We start from the raw sequence: 19,664 nt of genomic DNA on the forward strand, positions 1-19,664 counted from the left end.
GAGAAAAAACAATTTCTTTTTTTTTTAAGATTTTATTTATTTATTTTTAGAGAGGGAAGGGAGGGAGAAAGAGAGAGAGAGAGAAACATCAATGTGCGGTTGCTGGGGGTTATGGCCTGCAACCCAAGAATGTACCCTGGCTGGAAATCGAACCTGGGACACTTTGGTTCCCAGCCCGCGCTCAATCCACTGAGCTACGCCAGCCAGGGCTTAGAAAAAACAATTTCTTATAAAATAGGTACCTCGGTATAAGGAAGAAAAGCAATAAGCAATATTCAAATTTTAAAAAGTAAAAATCGAAAATAATAAAGACAGCCCTGGCTGGGTGGCTCAGTTGGTCGGAACATCATCCTGTGCACCAACAGGTTGCAGGTTGGATCCACCATCAGGGCACGTATCTAAGTCGCAGGTTTGATCTCTGGTGGAGGCATGTACAAGAGGCAGCTAATCAGTGTTTCTCTCTCACATTGATATTTCTCTCTCTTTCTCTCCCTGCTTCCTTGCCCTCTCTCTCTAAAATAAACAAAGCAAAACAAAGACACATCTTTGTGTGAGGATTAAAAAAATAATAATAAAATAAAATAGTTCTGGCCAGGTGGCTCAGTTGGTTGGAGTGTCATCCCATACACCAAAAGCTTGCAGGTTTGCTCCCAGGTTGGGGCACATATCTAGGTGGCAGGTTCAGTCCCCCTTTGGGGCCCATATAGGAGGTAACCTATTCACGTTTCTCTCACATTGATGTTTCTCTCCCTTCCTTTCTCTCTAAAACCAATAAACATCCTTGGGTAAGGATTAAAATAAATAAAGAAAGAAAGAAAGAAAGAAAGACAGCTGGGCCAGTAATAGGTAATGAATAATACATTTTAATATTACATAATAAAAATAAAACCAAAATAATATTCAGTTATATTAAATGTTTATTTTATCATCTAACAAAATTAAATGTCCAGAAATTTTTGTTTTATATATTTAAAAAATTCCACAAAAACATAAACCTAACTCTGAAGAGAGTCTTGTATAAATATAATGGAGATATTTGGAATAAACAGACTTGTTAGTATAATCACTATTAAGTACTTCTTCAGCCCTTCTCAAACTGCTGAGGTATTTCAGTAAAAAGCAGTCCTCTGTCTCCTAATGGATGCTTCTCTCTGTGAATTTTAACACAATAAAACATAAATAAAATAGAATAAGCACTGTTGTGCTTGCTACTTCCTGTTGGTGGTATTACTGAGAAAATAAAAATATGCCTGGAGGGAAAGGGACTCCAGTGTAAATATGAGTAGAGAGAAAGGATTCATTCGACCTCTTCCTGGAGAGTGTATCACTGGATATCATTCGACCATACCACTGGGGATTTAAACTGTATCCTAGACCTAGAGGTCTGTTTTCCTGCTGTTAGACACAGCTAGTTCATGAGATCAAACCAAGGACTCAAAAAAGAGTCCTCAAGAATAATCACCACTTTTTGCTCTAACTCTACTCTCTTCAGTGTGGGGTGTGCATTCTACCCTATTAAAAAATAAACAAGGTACACCAAGTTTTAGGTAAGAAGTGTTCAGACTTTGAATTTCCTATCTGAGGTTCTCTGATACTTGATAACATTATTTGAGTATGAGTTTGCGGCATGAGTCCAGCAACTAAGGTTAACTGTGGACTGAATCTACATTTCTTCAGGCTGGTGGGAAGGAGCAGACCAGCCCAGGACGTGGCCTGTGGGGCCAGGCTGCTGGACTTGAGCATTTCTAGTTGTGTGACCTGGGGCAAGGCCCTTTCATGTTCTGTCCCTCAGCTTCCCCAGCTGCAAAAAGGAGATGATACATGAAGTATTCATGAGGGCTAAAAGAGCTAATCATATAATATATTTAGAGTCTGGCTTATTGTCAATATTCAACAAGCCTTAGTCACTTTTACTGGATATTCCACAAAACGGATAGTGGAGTTGTGTGGAGTGGAGCTGGTTGGGTGCATGCAACGAGACCAAGGAGGAAGCAGCACGGGACACATGAAAGTCAACGGGTTTGCTGCATCTGGCTTAGTGTCCAGTGGTCACTCTCATGGTGGCTCTGTTTGAGGGTGAAGATTTAGCTCATCAGGTTGCTGGGACCTGCATTTTAGCTCGAACTCCTGATTGCTAGTCGCAAACATGAAGACCTTTCTTTGGCAGGGATCCTCTCGAAGCCACAGTTGGCACACTGTCACATCCCTCAAAACATCTAACTCATCATGAATCATGGAGAATGTGTTCTAACAATGTCTTGGCAGAGGGACGGGGGTGAAAGGTGGGAGGACAGGGTGGTAAGGATTCATATTGCTCACTTTACAACAAAAACTTAGTGCAGCACACCACTGGATATGTCTGACTATCCCTTATAGCCTAGTTGCCTCATTTCCTTCGTCTGTTCCCACACCACGAGGCCTCTCCATTGCTCTAGACAATTCAGCTCTGGCTTTCTGCTTACGTTCTTCAACCAAACAAGAGCTGGAGAACTAGACCTATAGTGACCATTTCTACATGCAGCTTATTAAAATATTGGCAAGTACAGATTAATCTCTTCCACAGATAATTCTGCTTGTAAGAAAATGTTTTCCATCTATGGTTAAAGCAGAGAGTGGGTACCCAACAAATAACAGGATCTGACAGCAGTTTTAGGAGAACCAATCAGAAAAATGAAAAAGGGGAAGTAAGGAGCAGAAACCTCATGTATATTGGGATGAATTTAGCATTACACCACTTTGGAAGTTTTTTTTTTTCTTGCTTGAGGGTTTTTAAAGGAAAGGAAAAGGAAGAAGAAAAGCCATAAGACATTTTATTAAAATAGATCATTAATATCAAACTATAAGAACTGGTTGTTACTTTATTCTTAGACTACTGACAAGTAGGCTGAGCTTTTACAAAACAGCCAACAATAAAAACCTTGCAACATTAACATCTACTTAGAATCTCTTTTGAAGCTGTCCTACAAATGTTTATCAAACTGGAACTTTGTGGGTGCTCTGGCATGCCTCAAACACTCAGCACATTTTCACTTTTCCTGCTAACTTAAACCAAGAGCTGTAGTTCTTCCTTACATATTCTAATTCCTTAAAGATTTGACAGCAAAAAGAGATAAATGGGTGGAGGTAGCTTCATGTTGGCTTGGCTTTAAGTCTGAAAAAAAAAAAAAGCACTAGTTCCTTCTGTGGTTTCTGAAAGGGTTAGTTTTTACCTGATGCTGCTTGCCTTGCATTTCTAGGTAGAAAGACAACCCAAGAGCTTCCTCCATCCGCCAAGTGTCTGCTCAGGATCTGGTTCAGCCCCCACCTTCTGGATTTGGAACAAGGCCTGGGAGGTGATGATGTGCACAGAGGGCTCAGGGTCATGCAGCAGATGTCTCAGATCTAAATAGCAAGAAAACCCAGGTAGGAGGTGAAGACTGATGGAAATGATCACTGATCCAGGCACAAAACAGTCAACACGTCTATAGCATGACTAACGTTTTACAAGCCTCTACCTGAAAGTTTGTAGATCCATTCCAATTTTGACCTTATAGAACTTACTAATTTCTTAAGTTACCAAATATTTTACTCTTTATAGTAATTGGACTGCCTAGTAGTCTATATAAAGTCAGATCTTCTGGACCTGTTAAGTTTTGACTAATATTGTTAATTTCTAAGTTCCTGTATTGGTCCTGGAGGTTACTCTTAAATCATTATTCCCTTCTTTTTTTCCTACAGTGGTTTTCACAACTACATTTGATTCTACACTATGTATATGATATAATTTCCTTGTTTCTAATCTTGGATGTTTCCCATTTTTGCGATTTACTGATTTTATTTTGAGAGAGGAAGGAAGAGAGAAACACTAATTTTGTTGTTCCACTTTTGTATGCATTCACTGGTTAATTCTTGTATGTGTCCTGACCAGGGATCAAACCTGCAGCCTTGGTATATTGGACGATACTCTAACTGAGCTACCTGGCCACATCTCCATTTTTGTAATTTAAATAACACTGAAATGAACATTCCTGTAAATATATCTGCTCATTTTCATAAGTTGAATCCCTAGAAGTGGTATTTATAAGTCAAAGTATATGTTTACTTAAAGAGTTTTGATACATATTACCAAATTCCCTATAAAAAAGTTACATTGACTCATGTTTATACAAGTACATTGTATGATGATGTCAGTTTTGTCCTGAGACACCAATGTTGAGTATTAATAATCTTTGCCATTTTGACAGAAAAACACATACTGGTATCTCATCATTTTCTTTTGCAAACTTTTGATTACTAGTAATATTGAATATTTTGTATATATCTGTTGGCCATTTGTCTTTTATGAACTGCTTATTCATATTGTTTGCCCCTTTTCTTTGAAGAAAGTACTGATTTGTTTTAAGGATATTAACCATTTATCATACAGCAAATATATTCCCTTCATTATTGTTTATTTTTCAGTCTGGTCTGTTACTTTTTGTTTCAAAGTAGGTTTTTTAATTTTTAAATAGACAAATCTATTATTCCTTGACTTTATGGATCTATATTTGTATCATATTAGAAAAGTTTCTCTTCTTAGTTTCTAGTTCTCTAAGGCTTCAACAATGTTTAGGAACTCTTTTTTAAAAAAGATTTTCTTCATTTTTTAGAGAGAGGGGCAGGGAGAAAGAGAAGGAGAGAAACATCCATGTGCGGTTGCCTCTTGCGTGCCCCCTACCAGAACACACCCACAACCCAGGCATGTGCCCTGATCGGGAATTGAATGAGAGACCCTTGGTTAGCAGGCTGGTGCTCAATCCACTGAGCCACACCATCCAGCACTAGGAACTCTTCACAGTTAGGAGCTTTTTATTTTTTAAGTAGCATTTTAGCCTTTAAATCTATAGCGTTTATTTCCAAGATGGAGTAACGTGACTAAAATTTTAGTTTCTTTTGGTTCCTACACTAAAATCTGTCTACATGTTCCACAGAATACATGAGGGAGTGGGTATCAATTTTGGAATTCAAAAGGATTCAAACTTATTTTGTCATGAAATTAATTTAAATTGAATTTTAAATATTGTTATTTTTGTTTACATTTGCTTAAAATTTCCTGTGGTAAATAACATAAATTTACTCAAACAAGAGTCCTAGGGCGAGCCCTGGCCAGGTAGCTCAGTTGGTTAGAGCGTTATCCTGACACTCCAAGGCTGTGGGTCAACCCCAGTTCGGGGCACATGTAGGAAGCAACCAGTGAGTGCCTGAATAAGTGGAACAACAAATCGATGTTTCTCTCCCTTCCTTCTCTCTTTAAAATCAATAAATAAAAATTTTAAAAAATAAAAAAAGGAGTGCTAGGGTGTTCTACCCTATTTCTAAAACAGATTAGCCACTGTAAGGGAGAGAATAGTGTAGAATTATTTCCTTAGGTTGAACCACAAAAGATTGCTGACATTTGACTGTTTTGCCCTACAAAATGGTAATTTTCTATGATCATCCTAAAATATGCATATAATTTATATACATATTTGAGATTTTCTATACAGAAAAGGATTCTATAGATAAGTTGATTCTCCAGTGTTTTAGATTAAAAAATAATTGGCTATTTGTTTATTTTGCTTTTTTATTGAATTTATTGGGGTGACATTGGTGAAAATAATTTGCTTTCAATTAAACAGAATCAACCATGCAGAACCCTACCTCATGGAATAAAATAGTCTACATGACCTTCCTATGTTTTTGCTTCTGACATCTGTGGGGAAGGAGGAGACCTTAGAGAAAACTGTCATGACCTTTCCTGAACAGGCTTTAGCTTCTGGCTATTTTACCAATAATATCGTTCTATTTTAATAGCAGTGAATTACTCAGGATTTTAATTTGGTCCTCAAAGTACCTACTTTTGGGTTGTGAGACTTTGCATTTCATGGCATGTTTAAATTGTAGGACTACTTCTTAAGTGGGAGTAAATAATTCTTTGAGTGTTAAATCCTCAAAGCTGTATAGTTATAAAAAATTCCCGCGCACTGACAATTCAGAAAACCATCTGCGTGATGGTTGCCTTCTATGACTGTAAAACATCTTTATTGTGAAGGCCTACCCCCTTACAGGACAACCACTTATAGACAACAGTGTCGCAGTCATCGGTGTGGCACTTGTGGGTGTCACCATAATTTACCAAGACAGCATTTCTAGGAAATGCGTCATTCCCTAATAGACAAAATCCCAGAACTGTCCCTGAGACAATGCATCGAAGCTGGTTTCCAGACAAACAGGGTCATGTTCTTTCCTAAGGAGGGAATTAGACTGGGATGAGACTGTCATTCAGCTGAAGTCCCCAGGGACTTCACTTTGCAGTAAGTCTTCCACTTACTGCAAAAGTCAGGCTTTCTGATTCTCAGCGTCTCAGCTCTGCCACGGTGCCTGCCCACAGTCCCTGCCTCAGATTCGCTCTAAAATATGGGCCACCCAAACCCATGTGTGTTACCGCTTACCATCCTCTATCCACTTAGTACCCTTCGTCTGGAGTTCGCTGCGATCCAGGTACTTGGACAGGAGCCCTAAGTGCAGAATAAAGCCAGTGAGTCTGTGACCTGGTTTCGGCTCTAAGCAGCAGGCAGAACTGGCCTTTGATCATTAGACTGTAAAAACTGGATTTACAGCTATTGATAATTACCTATAGAAAACACAGCCCCTTTCTCCAAAGAAGTATTTTCAAGGCCGTCTTCATAAAGAATGAGGATATTCAACAACACACTTTGGGAAAGTTCAGGATAGAAGTGACTGTAGAAATGAAAGGATTTTCTTTGTACCTGTAAACAAGGCTGCCGCTCTTCTGATAGGAACTTTTGCATCCTTGGAGAACATCAATGTTTGGGCGAGGATGTTAACTTTCCCCTTGCATTTTTTTCCCTAAGTTGGGGAGAAAAGTAAGAATATAAAGGAGTGAAGTAGCAGCACTATTTTTTATCAGCCTCACTGTAGTTTCCAGAGTCAAGGACTAGGTCAGATATACGTACATAGCACAGTGCTTGAAATAACTACAGTTGCTCAACGAACATGATGCCGCAACAATCCCCTAGACAAAGTTAAACTCTCTGAATGTGCCTTGCTCACAGCCACTCCTGCTGCACGTTGCACCTGTGGTGCCTCTCAATCCGTCATTTCTCTGTATCTAAGTCTCCTGTTCTCTAAGCTCCATCTTGAGTTCTGCCTCCCCGTGAGCTCTGCCCTGACAGCTCCTGCCTTCCTGATCTAACTCCGCTCTTAGCATTTTGCAGGCACTCCTCTCTTGGCACGTATTTTCCACCTTGAGTTTCTATTTATTACTCCACAGAGGTTTATCTCTCTTACTAGCTTGCAGGATGCCCTTAGGAAGTTTTAATCCTTGGCGTGTTCCTAGGTTCTCCATGGTCTGTTGCGCACTGGATGTGTTAGGCTTCCTGCAGGAGTGAGTTTGCCTCTCTGGATCTCTTACAAGAATAGGTACTTTGGGGACAGGGGCAGTAGAACAGGAATTTGTTTTCATAGGACTTAGGATTTAACATGGATAATCTGCAGTCTTATCTGCTCAGAACACTGAATTTCCTGCTGTGCATGCTGTTACCAGTGCATCAGTTGTAAATTTGGCTGCACGTCAGTGAGATAATCCCCAGTGGAAAGCCTGAAACAAGGGTACTGTGGGCTTCTGAGCCCTGTAGGCCCGGTCAGAGGAGCCCACGCTGGGACCTAAAGAGGCGACACATATGGTAGGTCCCTGGGAATAGTAGTCTGTCCTAGGGCCTTCACTAGGATCCCAGTGGTTCTAGAATCAGTTGTCTAGAAAAAAAAAGGGTGGGTTTCCTGAGGTTGTTCTGGCTCAAGCTTACCCCTAAGACTGGCCCACAGTATCCTTTGTCTAGTTTGTGAGGAGAAAGGACGCTGACAGGGTGTGGCAGCGCTGGTGGCACGCTGTCATCATGCAGCATGGCAGCCCTTGCTTGGGGCTCCCTGAACATGCTCTGATGGAGGGTGAAACAGTTCTCTACATCCATGGAAAGGATCAGGGATCCTCGTGAAAGCAATACATGACTCCGTTTCAGTTCACTCCACAAGCAGCTATTTGAGTAGGTGCTATCAACTTGAACCTGCAGCCCGACCCAGAATGGGGGGGAGGGTTCTAAGAATTCACCAGTCTTTTCCGTGAGGAAGAGTGGTAATAGGAAGCACATCTGTGACTCAGTGGGGGAGGAAACTAGAGTTTCACGGTGCAAAACAGTTCACAGATACCAACTTCTGATGGAAAACTACATCTGAAAAAAGTCAGCGTATTAAAGAGTTAAGGAAACCCTTATTTCTCACATACAAAGAATTTGCAGACTGTCTCAGCCTCGCTAGGGCTGGTGTACCAGGGGTCTTTGCGGTACACTTCCTGGGGCAGCTTCCACTTCAGGAACTGGGCACATATAGTTAGGACTCGCCTGCTCTCCTGCGAAAAGAATGATCAGAAATCAGCATCTTTGAACATTTTTAAGCTGGGGTCATCTTTCTCCAAATAAAACTGACACTGGAGTCCAACATGGAAAGCTGATAAGCTTGGACTGATCTGGGTTGAAGTGAGGAGAGGGGTAGAAAGGAACCCGGGTCCTGCTCTCCCTCAACTTCCCCACAGTCCCTTAAGGATGACTTTATAAAACCTGTGGGGTTCTCAGGGGGTGCAGAAACCACTGGTCTAGAGCCAAGTGAGAGCTCCCTTGTGTGACCCCTAGACCAGAGATCTGGGCAGGAGTTCCCACTACCCGATGCTCTAGAGACACAGCTCCTATGCCCACTTGCTGCTCCTGTGTCCTTGTTCGGTCCCTCTACACAGGAAAGTGCAGCTTCTCATAGTCCATGTGGGCTCTCTGGCTTGGAAGGAACTCTGGAGGGTATCGATCCTTTCCTGATCCAGATACTCGAGCAAAATTTAGCACGTGGGCCTCCTGTCTGTGCACTGCTCTCAGAACGCCTCCCATGCACCATCGGACACCTCTGGTGACTCCAAGCAAGTATTGGTCCCAGGTCCACCAGATACGTGGGCCACTGAAATTCCACTGGGGACTGATGGGAATACAAATGAATTCAGCTACTTTCAGCAATTTGTAAATATCTGGTAAAGTTAAAGATGCCCAGATAGTCTACTTCTGGGGTTTATGCCCTCAAGAAACTCCCACACACGTGCACAAAGAAGTAGGTACAAGAATGCTCATTTGCAGCAATGTAATAATGAAAAATTGAAAATCCAAATGTCTAGGAAAACAGGGCAAGTTGTAAAGCAGTGAAAATAAATGAAGTATAGCTACATAACAGATAAGTCTTATAAGAATAATGTTTAAAAAAAGGTTGGTGAAGATACATAAATGATACAACATATAAAAGTTTTTTATATATAAGGTTTTAAAACATGAAAAATATTATCACAGAAATGATAAAAATCCAAGATGGATTTCTTAGGGGAATTCAGTTGAGAATAAGTGCTTGACTAACTTTTTTTTACCATGAGTAGGAGATATACAGATGCTCATTCTGTGTTCTGTACCAGTGGTCCCTAACCTGCTTAATGTTAGATCCTCCTCTCTGCTTAGGCCAACCCACTGAGGAGCCCTGAAGAGGTAACTAGAGGTTGTTCAGGGTTTGAAGAAAAATAAGCCCAGAGGGTCCACTGCTCCAGACCTTCCCTGATTGCCGGAGGTTGGGTGGGGTGGGGGTAGGTGAGTGTCAACACCTCCCTATCTCTGTAACCCCTACATGGCACACTTTCCAGTCACTTGGTTGGGAAGCTCTGCTTTATACTTTATTGGGGACTGAAGTATTTCACATATATGGCTTCAAGCTCATAAAACTTCCTCCCTGACAAGAGTCCAAGGTCTTAAAACACACACACACACACACACACACAAACGCGATGCTATGGTCTACTTTAATCTTAAATCCTGTTTCTGTGCCTGCTCTCAACTCTGTAAGGAGCACAGGTCAGTGAGGGCTCCAGCATTTTCCCAGAACCCTTGAAGTCTAAACCTACTCCTCTGATTCGCTGAGTTAGCACCTTGGAATGGACCTGGGAGATGCGGGACAGTAAGTGCTGACAATGCTGACGTCCCACTCACAACCCTTACGGCAGAACCTCTGAGAAGATTAAGGAGAGGCAAAGGCCCTCCAGATTGTCAGAGCAGCTACTATTTCTCACTTAGCCTCAACAAGTCTTTTTGTCTCAAGGCTATGCAGCAGTTCTTGAACGAAAGAACAAAAAGAATATTATCATTGCCATCAATAAAAAGAGATTTGGACACTGTTCTGAACTAGGGTTCTGAACTAGGCTGAATGTTGGGTTGCTCTATAAAAAATACAACACATTTTTTCTTATACAAGGCCATAATTTGCTACAGAGAAACAACAATATTTTTTTGCATGGTTCACTTAGTAAAGATAATTAGAAGGTAGCCTATACCAGAGGAGATGGGAAATGAAGATGCTGCCACAAAGTCCCTACCTTCAAAGATATGAACTCTTATTTGCAGATTTGGCTCTGGGTTTGAAGTAAAATCCAGAAAGAAGTTGACAGTAGGCATTACCTCTGCTACGGCACCATTTTCATCCTGAGAATACAGAAGCAGTGGGACCAAGCTGTCCAGGACTTGGTTCTCTACACCCTTCTTATCTGTGTGTTTCACAGACTTCATGGAAGCTCCAAAGAGGGTCATGGAGAGACAATGAACATCAGGTCTCGTCTATTAAGGAGATAGCCAAAGGGAAGCAACTCACTGAAAAGTCTCGTGCTAACTTGGAAGAGCTCTGGGTGGGTTGAAATGCCAGTCCCACCATGAGACTGTTTAGCTGGAGGTAGCTGAGGGCGAGAAACCAAATGTACGTGGACAGAGCAAGACCTGATGCTTTGTAGTACTTGTTACATGTAGTTCATCGTACATGTGGTTCGTTGTGCTTCATGTATTTCTTTTTGAAAAATCTCTGTGATTTGGGATGGGAATGTATGTATACTCTACTACCTTGACCAGTCCTGAATGTTACTTGAAAGGAAACATCATTTCTTGCCGTATAGAAACTCCTTCCCCATCGGCGAAGGAGGGGAGTACCTTGGCAAGCCTCCGTGTCTCAGGCTTTTTTGTTTTTTAATTTGAAAAATAGTAAAACCAACCCTAACAACATTATGGGTTACCTGGAAGGGCCCAAAGAGTGATTTGAAAGTGCTCTCTAAACCTATAAAGTACTATATAAACTAAGGGTTTGCTTACTACTATCCCAACTTCTATCTGCTGTTATGCCAATTACCTTCCCCCTAGGAAAGTCTCTTGTCTCATTATCTTACATCACCAAATAAGGAGAACAGCTTCGTCATCATGGCACTCAGGGTACAGAAATCCATTGTCCTAACCAGCTGCAGCAGTATCTGGATGGCCAACAAAACGATCTTCTCCTCGGTTTCACACAACAGGTCTAAGAAGCGTGGCATCAGGCTCTTGATGTCTTCTCTCTGTGTGCCCAAAGGGAGCGAGCACATCACCATCTCTCCTGACAGCTCTTCACCTGGTACCAAAGTACGGCACCTTTACTCAGCACCCAGTGCTTATCAAATGTAGCACAGGCTAGTCACAAGCACAGAGTAAAGAAGGCATGACTGCCCTCTCTCAGTACTGGCAGGGCTGACAAGCAGCGAAGGGAGCAGGGTTGCTGTGAGTTGCCTCACAGGGCAGAAATGGGACCAGGGGAGGGCCCAGCAATATGGACATGGGCTTAACGTGAGGAACTGCCCACCTACCAATGAGAGAAAGTGGAATGGCTAGCTCAGGCCACAGTGGGGGAGTTCCCCGGGATGGAAGGCATTCAAACAGAGGCTAAAACATTCCTTGGAGGAATCAATTGGGATTCTGTTCTTCTGAAACCTCCAAAGTGGAGCAGTCTCAGGGTTTTAACATTTAAAACATACATGTAAAAATTAAACAGCACACACCACAAATATTCACATATCCAATCAACCAGAAGTTGTTTCAGATGTGCACAGGGGTGGGCAAAATGGAAAAAGACATGCAGGTTATGATTATTACAATAGCTTTATTAACTCTGTGTTTCATGTACTCATAATTGCAAATCTACTTTTGCCCACTCCCGTATTTGCAATAAAAGAAATAGAACTGATGTAATAAAATGGAAGGGTTAATTTTCTCTTCTGATATTGCTTAGTGTCTAGTTAGGCCCATGGAAAATGAGCCTTCAACATGAATATCAGTGACTCTTGTCTTAGATGATAAGGCAACATGGTACTAAGCATGAAAGGACGCATGCGTGTTGCCTAGGTTGTGATGATAATGATTTGAAACCTACACAAACTGCAGGTTTCCAACATTATGACTATCTGTGGCTAGACCTTATTATTTTTCTGATTTCATTAAATGTCTGTACTTGCATATTTCCTCAGTGTAGATTTCAAATAGTACAAAGGTATGTACTCCCACCTGCTCAGACGCCCAGCCACCCAATTTTCCTCCTCAGCTGTTACCAGTTTCTTGTGTATCTTTCCAGGGTATATTTTATTTGTGGCTTAAGAATCAGTGGTCTGGGGGCAACTCCTACCATCTTCTGGTGTCTGATAAGATAGCACAGTCCCCTGAGGGCAAGAATTTTAAACAAGTTATTTCCATGAAGTAGCCAGTCTTTCAGGCGGTCCACAGAGTATATGCTGGGCAGTCTCCTAGCCACTGGACTCTGGAGAAGCTGAAAGAACCCAGAAATCAGTCAAAGAAGAAGTTAACGTTAAGCCCTTTTTTATAAGAGGAGCTGCCCTTCCACCAATTCCAAAATACCATTCCTGTAAAACTCCTAATATGCAGCACATACAGTAAAGCAGGGATGTCAAACTCATTTTCACGGGGGGCCACATTAGCCTCGAGGTTGCCTTCAAAGGGCTGAATGTAATTTTAGGACTGCATAAATGTAACTGCTTCTTAATTAGGGGCAAGGAGGTTGGTGCTGCCAAAGGGTAGAAACAAGGTGCCGGGCTGGATAAAACAAGGTGGAGGGCCAGATTCAGCCCGTGGGTCTTGTGTTTGTCACCTGTGCATTACAGGGTGATGCTTACACTGTGGGTAAATAAGGAATGCTGAATAATAAATACAAGGAAAGAAGAATTTCAATAGGCTTGTATCTGAAACTATCTCTATCCCAAGTCTGAAACAGGCCGCAGCCCGCCACTAAGTTGGGTCGGGCCTAGGGTGCTGCTGCCTCACAGGCTTCCTGAATCGGCTTCTAAGTAACGAGTCTTACCTCCACAAAAAACCCTGCAGAGGTGAGTTTATGTTTGTCATTCCCTCGGTTAAGAAGAGGGACTAACAAGTACAAGATCCTCTGTGCAAGGACGTGGTTTCTTTCCAGCAATGCACTGCAAAACAGAACACCAACAGAACAACTCCTAGAAATGTTCCTAAGTAACGAACATTTTTCCCAGGGCTGGGGGCCCACTGAAGGACTTGGCCAGCTTCAGGTGCACAGGAGGGTACAGCAGGGCCAGCACCTCTGAAAATTTGGCCTGGCGTTATTGGTATTTGCCCGGCTTGTGGTGAGAAGGTCATCCAGCCTTGGATGCTGTGATAACTAAAGGCGGGGGGAGAATACCTTAAAACAATGCTGCTTTAGAGCAGGTGTGCATGTCATGGAAGCCTTACTTGGCCAAGAGAGACACTCCCTGAAGATGGCAATCTTTTCCTGCCAGGAGGGTCCACCCGTTATCCTTCTCCATGATGCTGAATTCCTGCAAGCACGATGTTCTGAAGAGGAGAGTCTTTGTAGCCTGTATGGCAAAGCTAAATCAGACAAAAGCAGAACAAGTGAACGGAACAGGTCCCTATGACTCAACCAGCACACAACGGCCCCGTCCTCACTGCACAGGGCCATGTATTGATAGCTGCTAGGCTGTAATTCTCTTCTTTCTAGATTTCCCAAACGACTTTGAATGTTCTAATAATTGAAAGGCTCCTCACACAAATCACTGGCATAAAGAAACCCAACTAGATTTTGTTTCCCTGGGATTTGGAAAGAAATGTATAAGAAAACAAATGATATGGGATGCTAAACTGATACCCACTGCTTTTTTTTAAGGTTTATTTAGACACCATTTATTTATAACCCATAAAATCTACCCCTGCTACTTTTTAAAACTACTTATTGAACTAGTACCTTGGACATAACATGAGAGAACCTGAAAGCTGGACGGGTCCTGGCAGAGTACAGAGCCTGACCGCATTTACAGATGAGGACATTGAGGCACAGAACAACAGTGAGGTCTGCCCACGGTACATAGGTAGTCAAATGAATGGGAATTAACTCAGTTTTCCTGACTCTAAGACAGACGTTCTTAAATAGTCTGTATCATAGCACTTCCTTTGAAAGAAATCCACGTGCCACAGAAACACTGAGAAATACCTACTGATGCCCTAGTGGGGAACTAAAAATACCTCTCTAAGCAAGAAAGCAGAAACAAAGGAGAATGGTTTGCAGGAACAAATATAAAGGGCACATGGACAATAACAAGGGGGGATGGAAACGGGAGGGGGGGGACTGGGGTGGGGGTAAAAGGCAGAAAACTGTACTTGAACAACAATTAAAATAAAAATTAAAAAAAAGAAATAAGGAATTGTTCAATTGTAGATCTCTATGGTTTTGGAGGAGGGTTTAAGGCTGTTTTGCTGCTTTCTGTCTCTACTTGATTTTTCAAAAAAGGCTGGCATGATGTCACACATTATTTTGCAGAGCAACTGGACCCAGATAGCCTAATTTACCCTGGCACCAATAAAACCAAGGACAACCAATGAGAACCAGAATAATTCCTGGGCATTTCACCTTGACATCTCATGAGACTATAAGCTCTCCCATGGCTGGAACCACATCTTGGCCATCCTTGTGTCCGCTACAGTGCTCAGTGCTTAGTAAGTGTTAACTAAGGTCAGTAAAATCACAACGGGCAGTAGTACCACAAAGGGGTGACCTTGGAAGACATTTCCTGTTTTGCATACAGGCCAGCTGGGATGGCGACATCAGACATGGTGAGGTCGATGCTGTGGTGAATCTGGATGAGCAGCGTCATGAGAAGCTGAGGGAAGAGTTCAAACGTGGCTTCGGGGAGCTCATTTCCCATAAATACCTCGTAAAGGGCATCTGTGGCCTGTGGGAGAAAAGGCACACACAGTGCTGAATGTGCGAGCCTTAATCCCTCCTGTCGCTTTATTTCTACTTGTGCCAGAACATGCTCTCTGGCTCTACTATCCCAAAGGCAGAATGGTAGCAGTACTCAGGGCAGGGATGGGAAAGTGAGGGGGAAAGGAACAGAAGAAAAGTGAGGTGTTTGGTAACATTCAAAGTTACCAAAGAGTGATGGGGAGCCTTGGAATCCAGAAGTAAACTATAAAGGAAACTATTAACATATTTGACTGCATACAAATAAAAAGCCAGGCAAAAGTTATCATACACAAAGTCAGAATACAAATAACCTGGAAGACTATTTGCATCAGTGTGATACCCTTAATACATAACATTCTCCCACACATCAGTGAGAAGAGATGGTAAGGCTTGCTGCTCACAGCGTAGGGCACACACCAGCAGCACGGGCATCAGCCGGGGAGCTGGTCGGAAAGGGAGAATGCAAAGCCCCACCCCAGACCTCCCGCATGAGAGCCTGCATTTCAGTGAGAGCTCTAGACAACTGTGGTGTGTTTGCACACTGCCACTGAGATGCACTGGAACATAGGACACAGACAAGTCACAAAAGAAGAATTATCAAGAGTTAATTAAAAAACACACACACGTTCCACCTCGCCAATAATAAAATTGTAACTAAAACATGTTCTTTTTCACCTGTTCTCCAGGCAACAGCGGAAGGACTGGTAGGGCCCAGCGTGGTGAGAGTGTGGGCCAATGGGAGCTCTCACACAGGGCTGGTAGAAGGGCAATGTTCTAGAGGCACGTCTGGGGACATCACCAAAGGTTTTAACGAGCCCGCCCTTTGACCTAGAATTCCCCTTCAATGGACTTTATCCTAAGAAAATAATTGGGTATGTACAGTATACCAAAGTTTTAGTCCATATAATTAATATCCCTGTTTTAATGGCGAAAGTTTGAAAATTGTCAAAATGTTCACTAATATGAAACTAGTTCACTAATATTACCACTTGGTAATAAGTGGTTCTCCACCATGTATTACCTACTTTTTAAAAGTTAATTAAAAAATAAATTGCTATGCAGCCATGAACAGGATAACAAAGAGCCTCATATATTGATATTGAAAGTAACTCATATATTGTTAAATAAAAAACAACAGGTCATCACACAATATATGTACTATGGTCCTATATGTATTTATACAGAAAAGCTCTATGGACTAACATAATGAAATAGCTTTATCTGTCCTAATTCCTAAAACTGTACTAAAATGACATTACAGTGATTTTTAAAAAGGCATAATCCCTAAGAACCAGAATAGGAGAGGACACAATAGTAGACTGTAGATGTCAAAATGTTTTTGGAAGCTAAAAAAAAAGTGTGATGATAACTTAGGTGAGGGAAAGCTGAACCATAAATGGTAGGGAAGAAAATAAAGTAAGCCCTGGCTGGTGTAGCTCAATGGATTGAGCATGGAACTGGGAACCAAAGGGTCACAGGTTGGATTCCCAGTCAGGGTACATGCCTGGGTTTCAGGCCGGGTCCCCAGTAAGGGGGCACACAAGAGACAACCACATATTGGTGTTTCTCTCCCTCTCTTTCTCCTTCCCTTCCCCTCTCTCTAACAATAAATAAAATATTTTTTAAAAAGTAAAGTAAAAGTAGTACATGTTGAGCCCTGGCTGGTGTGGCTCAGTGGATTCAGTGTTGGCCAGTGAAGCGAAAGGTCACCGGTTCAATTCCCAATCAGGGCACATGCCTGGGTTGTGAGCTGGGTCCCCAGTTGGAGGTGTGTCAATCTACTGGTGCATCTCTTGCACACAGATGTTTCTTTCCCTTGCTTTCTCCCCTTTCTCTCTCTAAAAATAAAGAAATAAAATCTTTTTTTAAAAAAACTACACATTGACAGTGGGGAGGCTGTGCATGCAGGGGGTGGGGAGTACACTGGGATGCTATGCTTTCTGCTCAGTTTTGCTGTGAACCTAAAACTACTTTAAAAAAGAAAGTCTCCTTAAAGGGGAAATATATGAAATACCTATACAAAAGTTCATATTTGCATAAACACTTCTAAAAAGTTCATTTTTAGGGAGACAGTATACAGCCATTATTTAAACATTTACCATCTGGTCCTTTACAGAAAAGGTCTGCAGGCCTCTGCTTATGGAGGACCTTTACTTTTCTGCCTTCTTCTGTATTACGTGAAAAAGGATTTTCACAAGTTTGCATTACTCTTAAATATGATGGTATGTATTTTTTCAAGGATGAGTGAAGGAATGTTTAAAACATATTAAACCACACTGATGCCTTCCCTCTCCCCAGCCCCTCCACATCAATCCGTGGGTAGAGACTTGTAGACATAGGAACAGACCACAGAAGCCAACTGGGAGAGGAACTGAAAGGAATACTCTCCAGATGGGGTGCTGGGCCAGTCGTCCCAGCGGGGAGCATGGCGGGCTGAGGCTGGAGGGGCAGAGCTCAAGGGCTTACGGAAACAGCTGCGAAGGCCATCTTCCCCTGGGTGGGCACATCATGGCATTTCTGCAGCTTCCTCAGGAGCCTCGACAGAATCAAGGTTGTGCTGGCCGGCTCCACCTTCAGAGTTCTCCACACTTCAGCCAGGTCCCTAGAAATCCCAGAGGAAGAAGCTTCAGGGGAATGGCTTCTCCTAGGCCAATCAGGACCACAACCTTTTTAGAGTCTGTATGGAATCTAATCTACAGGTGGTTTCCTGCTGTTTGCTTCTTCGGGGTGGCAGAAAACCCCTACTATCTGGTTTCAATCAGTAACTCCAAAGGTTTGATGGACTGCGGTCCCCACTGCCTCAGCACGGACTTCAAGAGACCACTCTCAAACCGGCCCTAACTTCCCTCTTCAGTCTCACAGCCTCCCTGTCATATACTTTGTGCTCCAGCTTCCCCAAACCAGTCACTTTGGCCAGATAAACAATGAATTCTGAAAGCCCTATACCTCTTATGCCAGTTCCTGAAACCGAGAGGCCCTTTCCAAAACTCTCCTCTGCCCATCAAAATCCTTCCAGGTCCAGACCTAATGTCATGTCCCGTGTGAAGCCTTTGCTGCTTCTTCATTGTGTCGTCCAGTGAGAGTTCCCGTAACACTTTACAAATTTGTTCTTTATAGAGGCTGCCTCAGTCTTACATGTGCCATTGTCAGTTCTCTGTGTGTGTGTGCCTGTCTGCGCCCTCTGATGGCAGGGGATACACCTGGTTTTTCTCCTAGGAATCCTTCAGGGCCTAGCACAACGCCAGGCTCACAGAAGCATTCAAAAGCATACTTACTCAATCTAGTCGATGGTCCTCTAATTTCAGCTAAGATGAAGCCATGCAATAAAGCTTAAAGCCAGCGTGTAGTAACGTCTCCTCTACCACTGACTCAAAGGTAGGGCCTGAGTTATGCAAACATTGTGAGGGAGCTTTACAGCGGAGGAGGAGAAGATTGGGGTTACTCATGCTTTTAATCCGTCCTTTCATTTTCAGAATCTACCTAGGTATCTTTGTGGGCCAGACTCAGTGTTTTTTTTTAAAGTGTGTTTTTCCAACTATCTGCTCAGAACCATTATAAAAATTGAGAGGCTTAAAGGCTATCCCAGCATTTCACTCCCTACTTCGGCAATTCTAACCTGTGAATCAAACACAGTTCCTGAAGGGAGGAAGGCTGGAGGCAACGTGGGACACGGAAAAGTCTCGTGGCTGGGGAAGCACCTTGGAGACTGTTCAACATTCATTCTGGGATGAAACTAAGAAATTCCTATATTTATGTACCCTTGATATTTTTTTCTGTGAATTCCTGAGGGAGTAAAGGAAGTATTTGAGAAGGCATGTATTGTGAAAGAAGTGTTTCAGAATGCTTTTGGTTCTGTACATTTGTAGGCATGCTGGGAACGCATTTGAATTAGGAAGACACACACAGGCCTATGAGCCTTCACCAAGTTTAGCGTGAAAAGAATCGCCTGGAGAGTTTGTTGAAAATGTGGGACAGGGCTCACTTCCAGTGATACTGACTCTGTAGATGGGACGTGGTTTTTGTTTGCCCTTCATTTGGGAATGAGCATTCATGAAACTATTTAATATTTTCCTGGCGTTTATTTTTTGCTACTCCTGTCCAGAATGCCTCTTCCATTCCCCCATCCTACTGTCCACTTGGCTAATTCACACTAAAAACTCAGCTAGGCCCCTGCAGGTAGCTCAGTTTGTTAGAGTCTTTCTTATACATCAAGGTTGTGGTTTTGATCCCAGGTCAGAGCACATAAAAGAATCAACCAATGAAATGCATAGATAAGTGGAACAACAAATCAATGTCTCTCTTTCTAAAAAAACATCGATAAATAAAATTTTTAAAAAACTCAATTAGGGAGAGCCCTTCTTTCAGAAATGCTTTCCCAATTCTTCATCTAATTAAGTCCCCTCCTAGGACGCCCACAGAACTCTCTCATCTTGCTTTGGCATCCTCTGCTGCCCCCCTAGGTCTGCTACCAGACAGACTGTGTGCCGCTTGAGGGCAGGGTCCACATG

The 19,664-nt window shown here is 42.4% G+C and overlaps 1 protein-coding gene across 1 annotated transcript in view; it reads right to left on the bottom strand.

Annotated features, from left to right (window-relative positions):
- Positions 1 to 848: 848 nt before the first annotated feature.
- MROH8 (maestro heat like repeat family member 8) overlaps positions 849 to 19,664 on the bottom strand; it is a 43,530-nt gene continuing 24,714 nt past the window's right edge. Inside the window, exons 13-24 of the mRNA XM_028523906.2 lie at positions 17,623 to 17,758; positions 14,952 to 15,142; positions 13,647 to 13,784; positions 13,249 to 13,363; positions 12,559 to 12,699; positions 11,297 to 11,461; positions 10,545 to 10,700; positions 8,300 to 8,422; positions 6,768 to 6,867; positions 6,450 to 6,515; positions 3,210 to 3,381; positions 849 to 1,151 (exon numbers count right to left, since the gene is read on the bottom strand). Of these exons, the coding sequence (XP_028379707.1) occupies positions 3,233 to 3,381; positions 6,450 to 6,515; positions 6,768 to 6,867; positions 8,300 to 8,422; positions 10,545 to 10,700; positions 11,297 to 11,461; positions 12,559 to 12,699; positions 13,249 to 13,363; positions 13,647 to 13,784; positions 14,952 to 15,142; positions 17,623 to 17,758 (1,480 nt within the window). The 3' untranslated portion in view covers positions 849 to 1,151; positions 3,210 to 3,232. The remainder of the gene's footprint in view (positions 1,152 to 3,209; positions 3,382 to 6,449; positions 6,516 to 6,767; positions 6,868 to 8,299; positions 8,423 to 10,544; positions 10,701 to 11,296; positions 11,462 to 12,558; positions 12,700 to 13,248; positions 13,364 to 13,646; positions 13,785 to 14,951; positions 15,143 to 17,622; positions 17,759 to 19,664) is intronic.

This window comes from Phyllostomus discolor, chromosome 9 (genome assembly GCF_004126475.2).
Source record: "Phyllostomus discolor isolate MPI-MPIP mPhyDis1 chromosome 9, mPhyDis1.pri.v3, whole genome shotgun sequence".
Lineage (NCBI taxonomy): Eukaryota > Metazoa > Chordata > Mammalia > Chiroptera > Phyllostomidae > Phyllostomus > Phyllostomus discolor.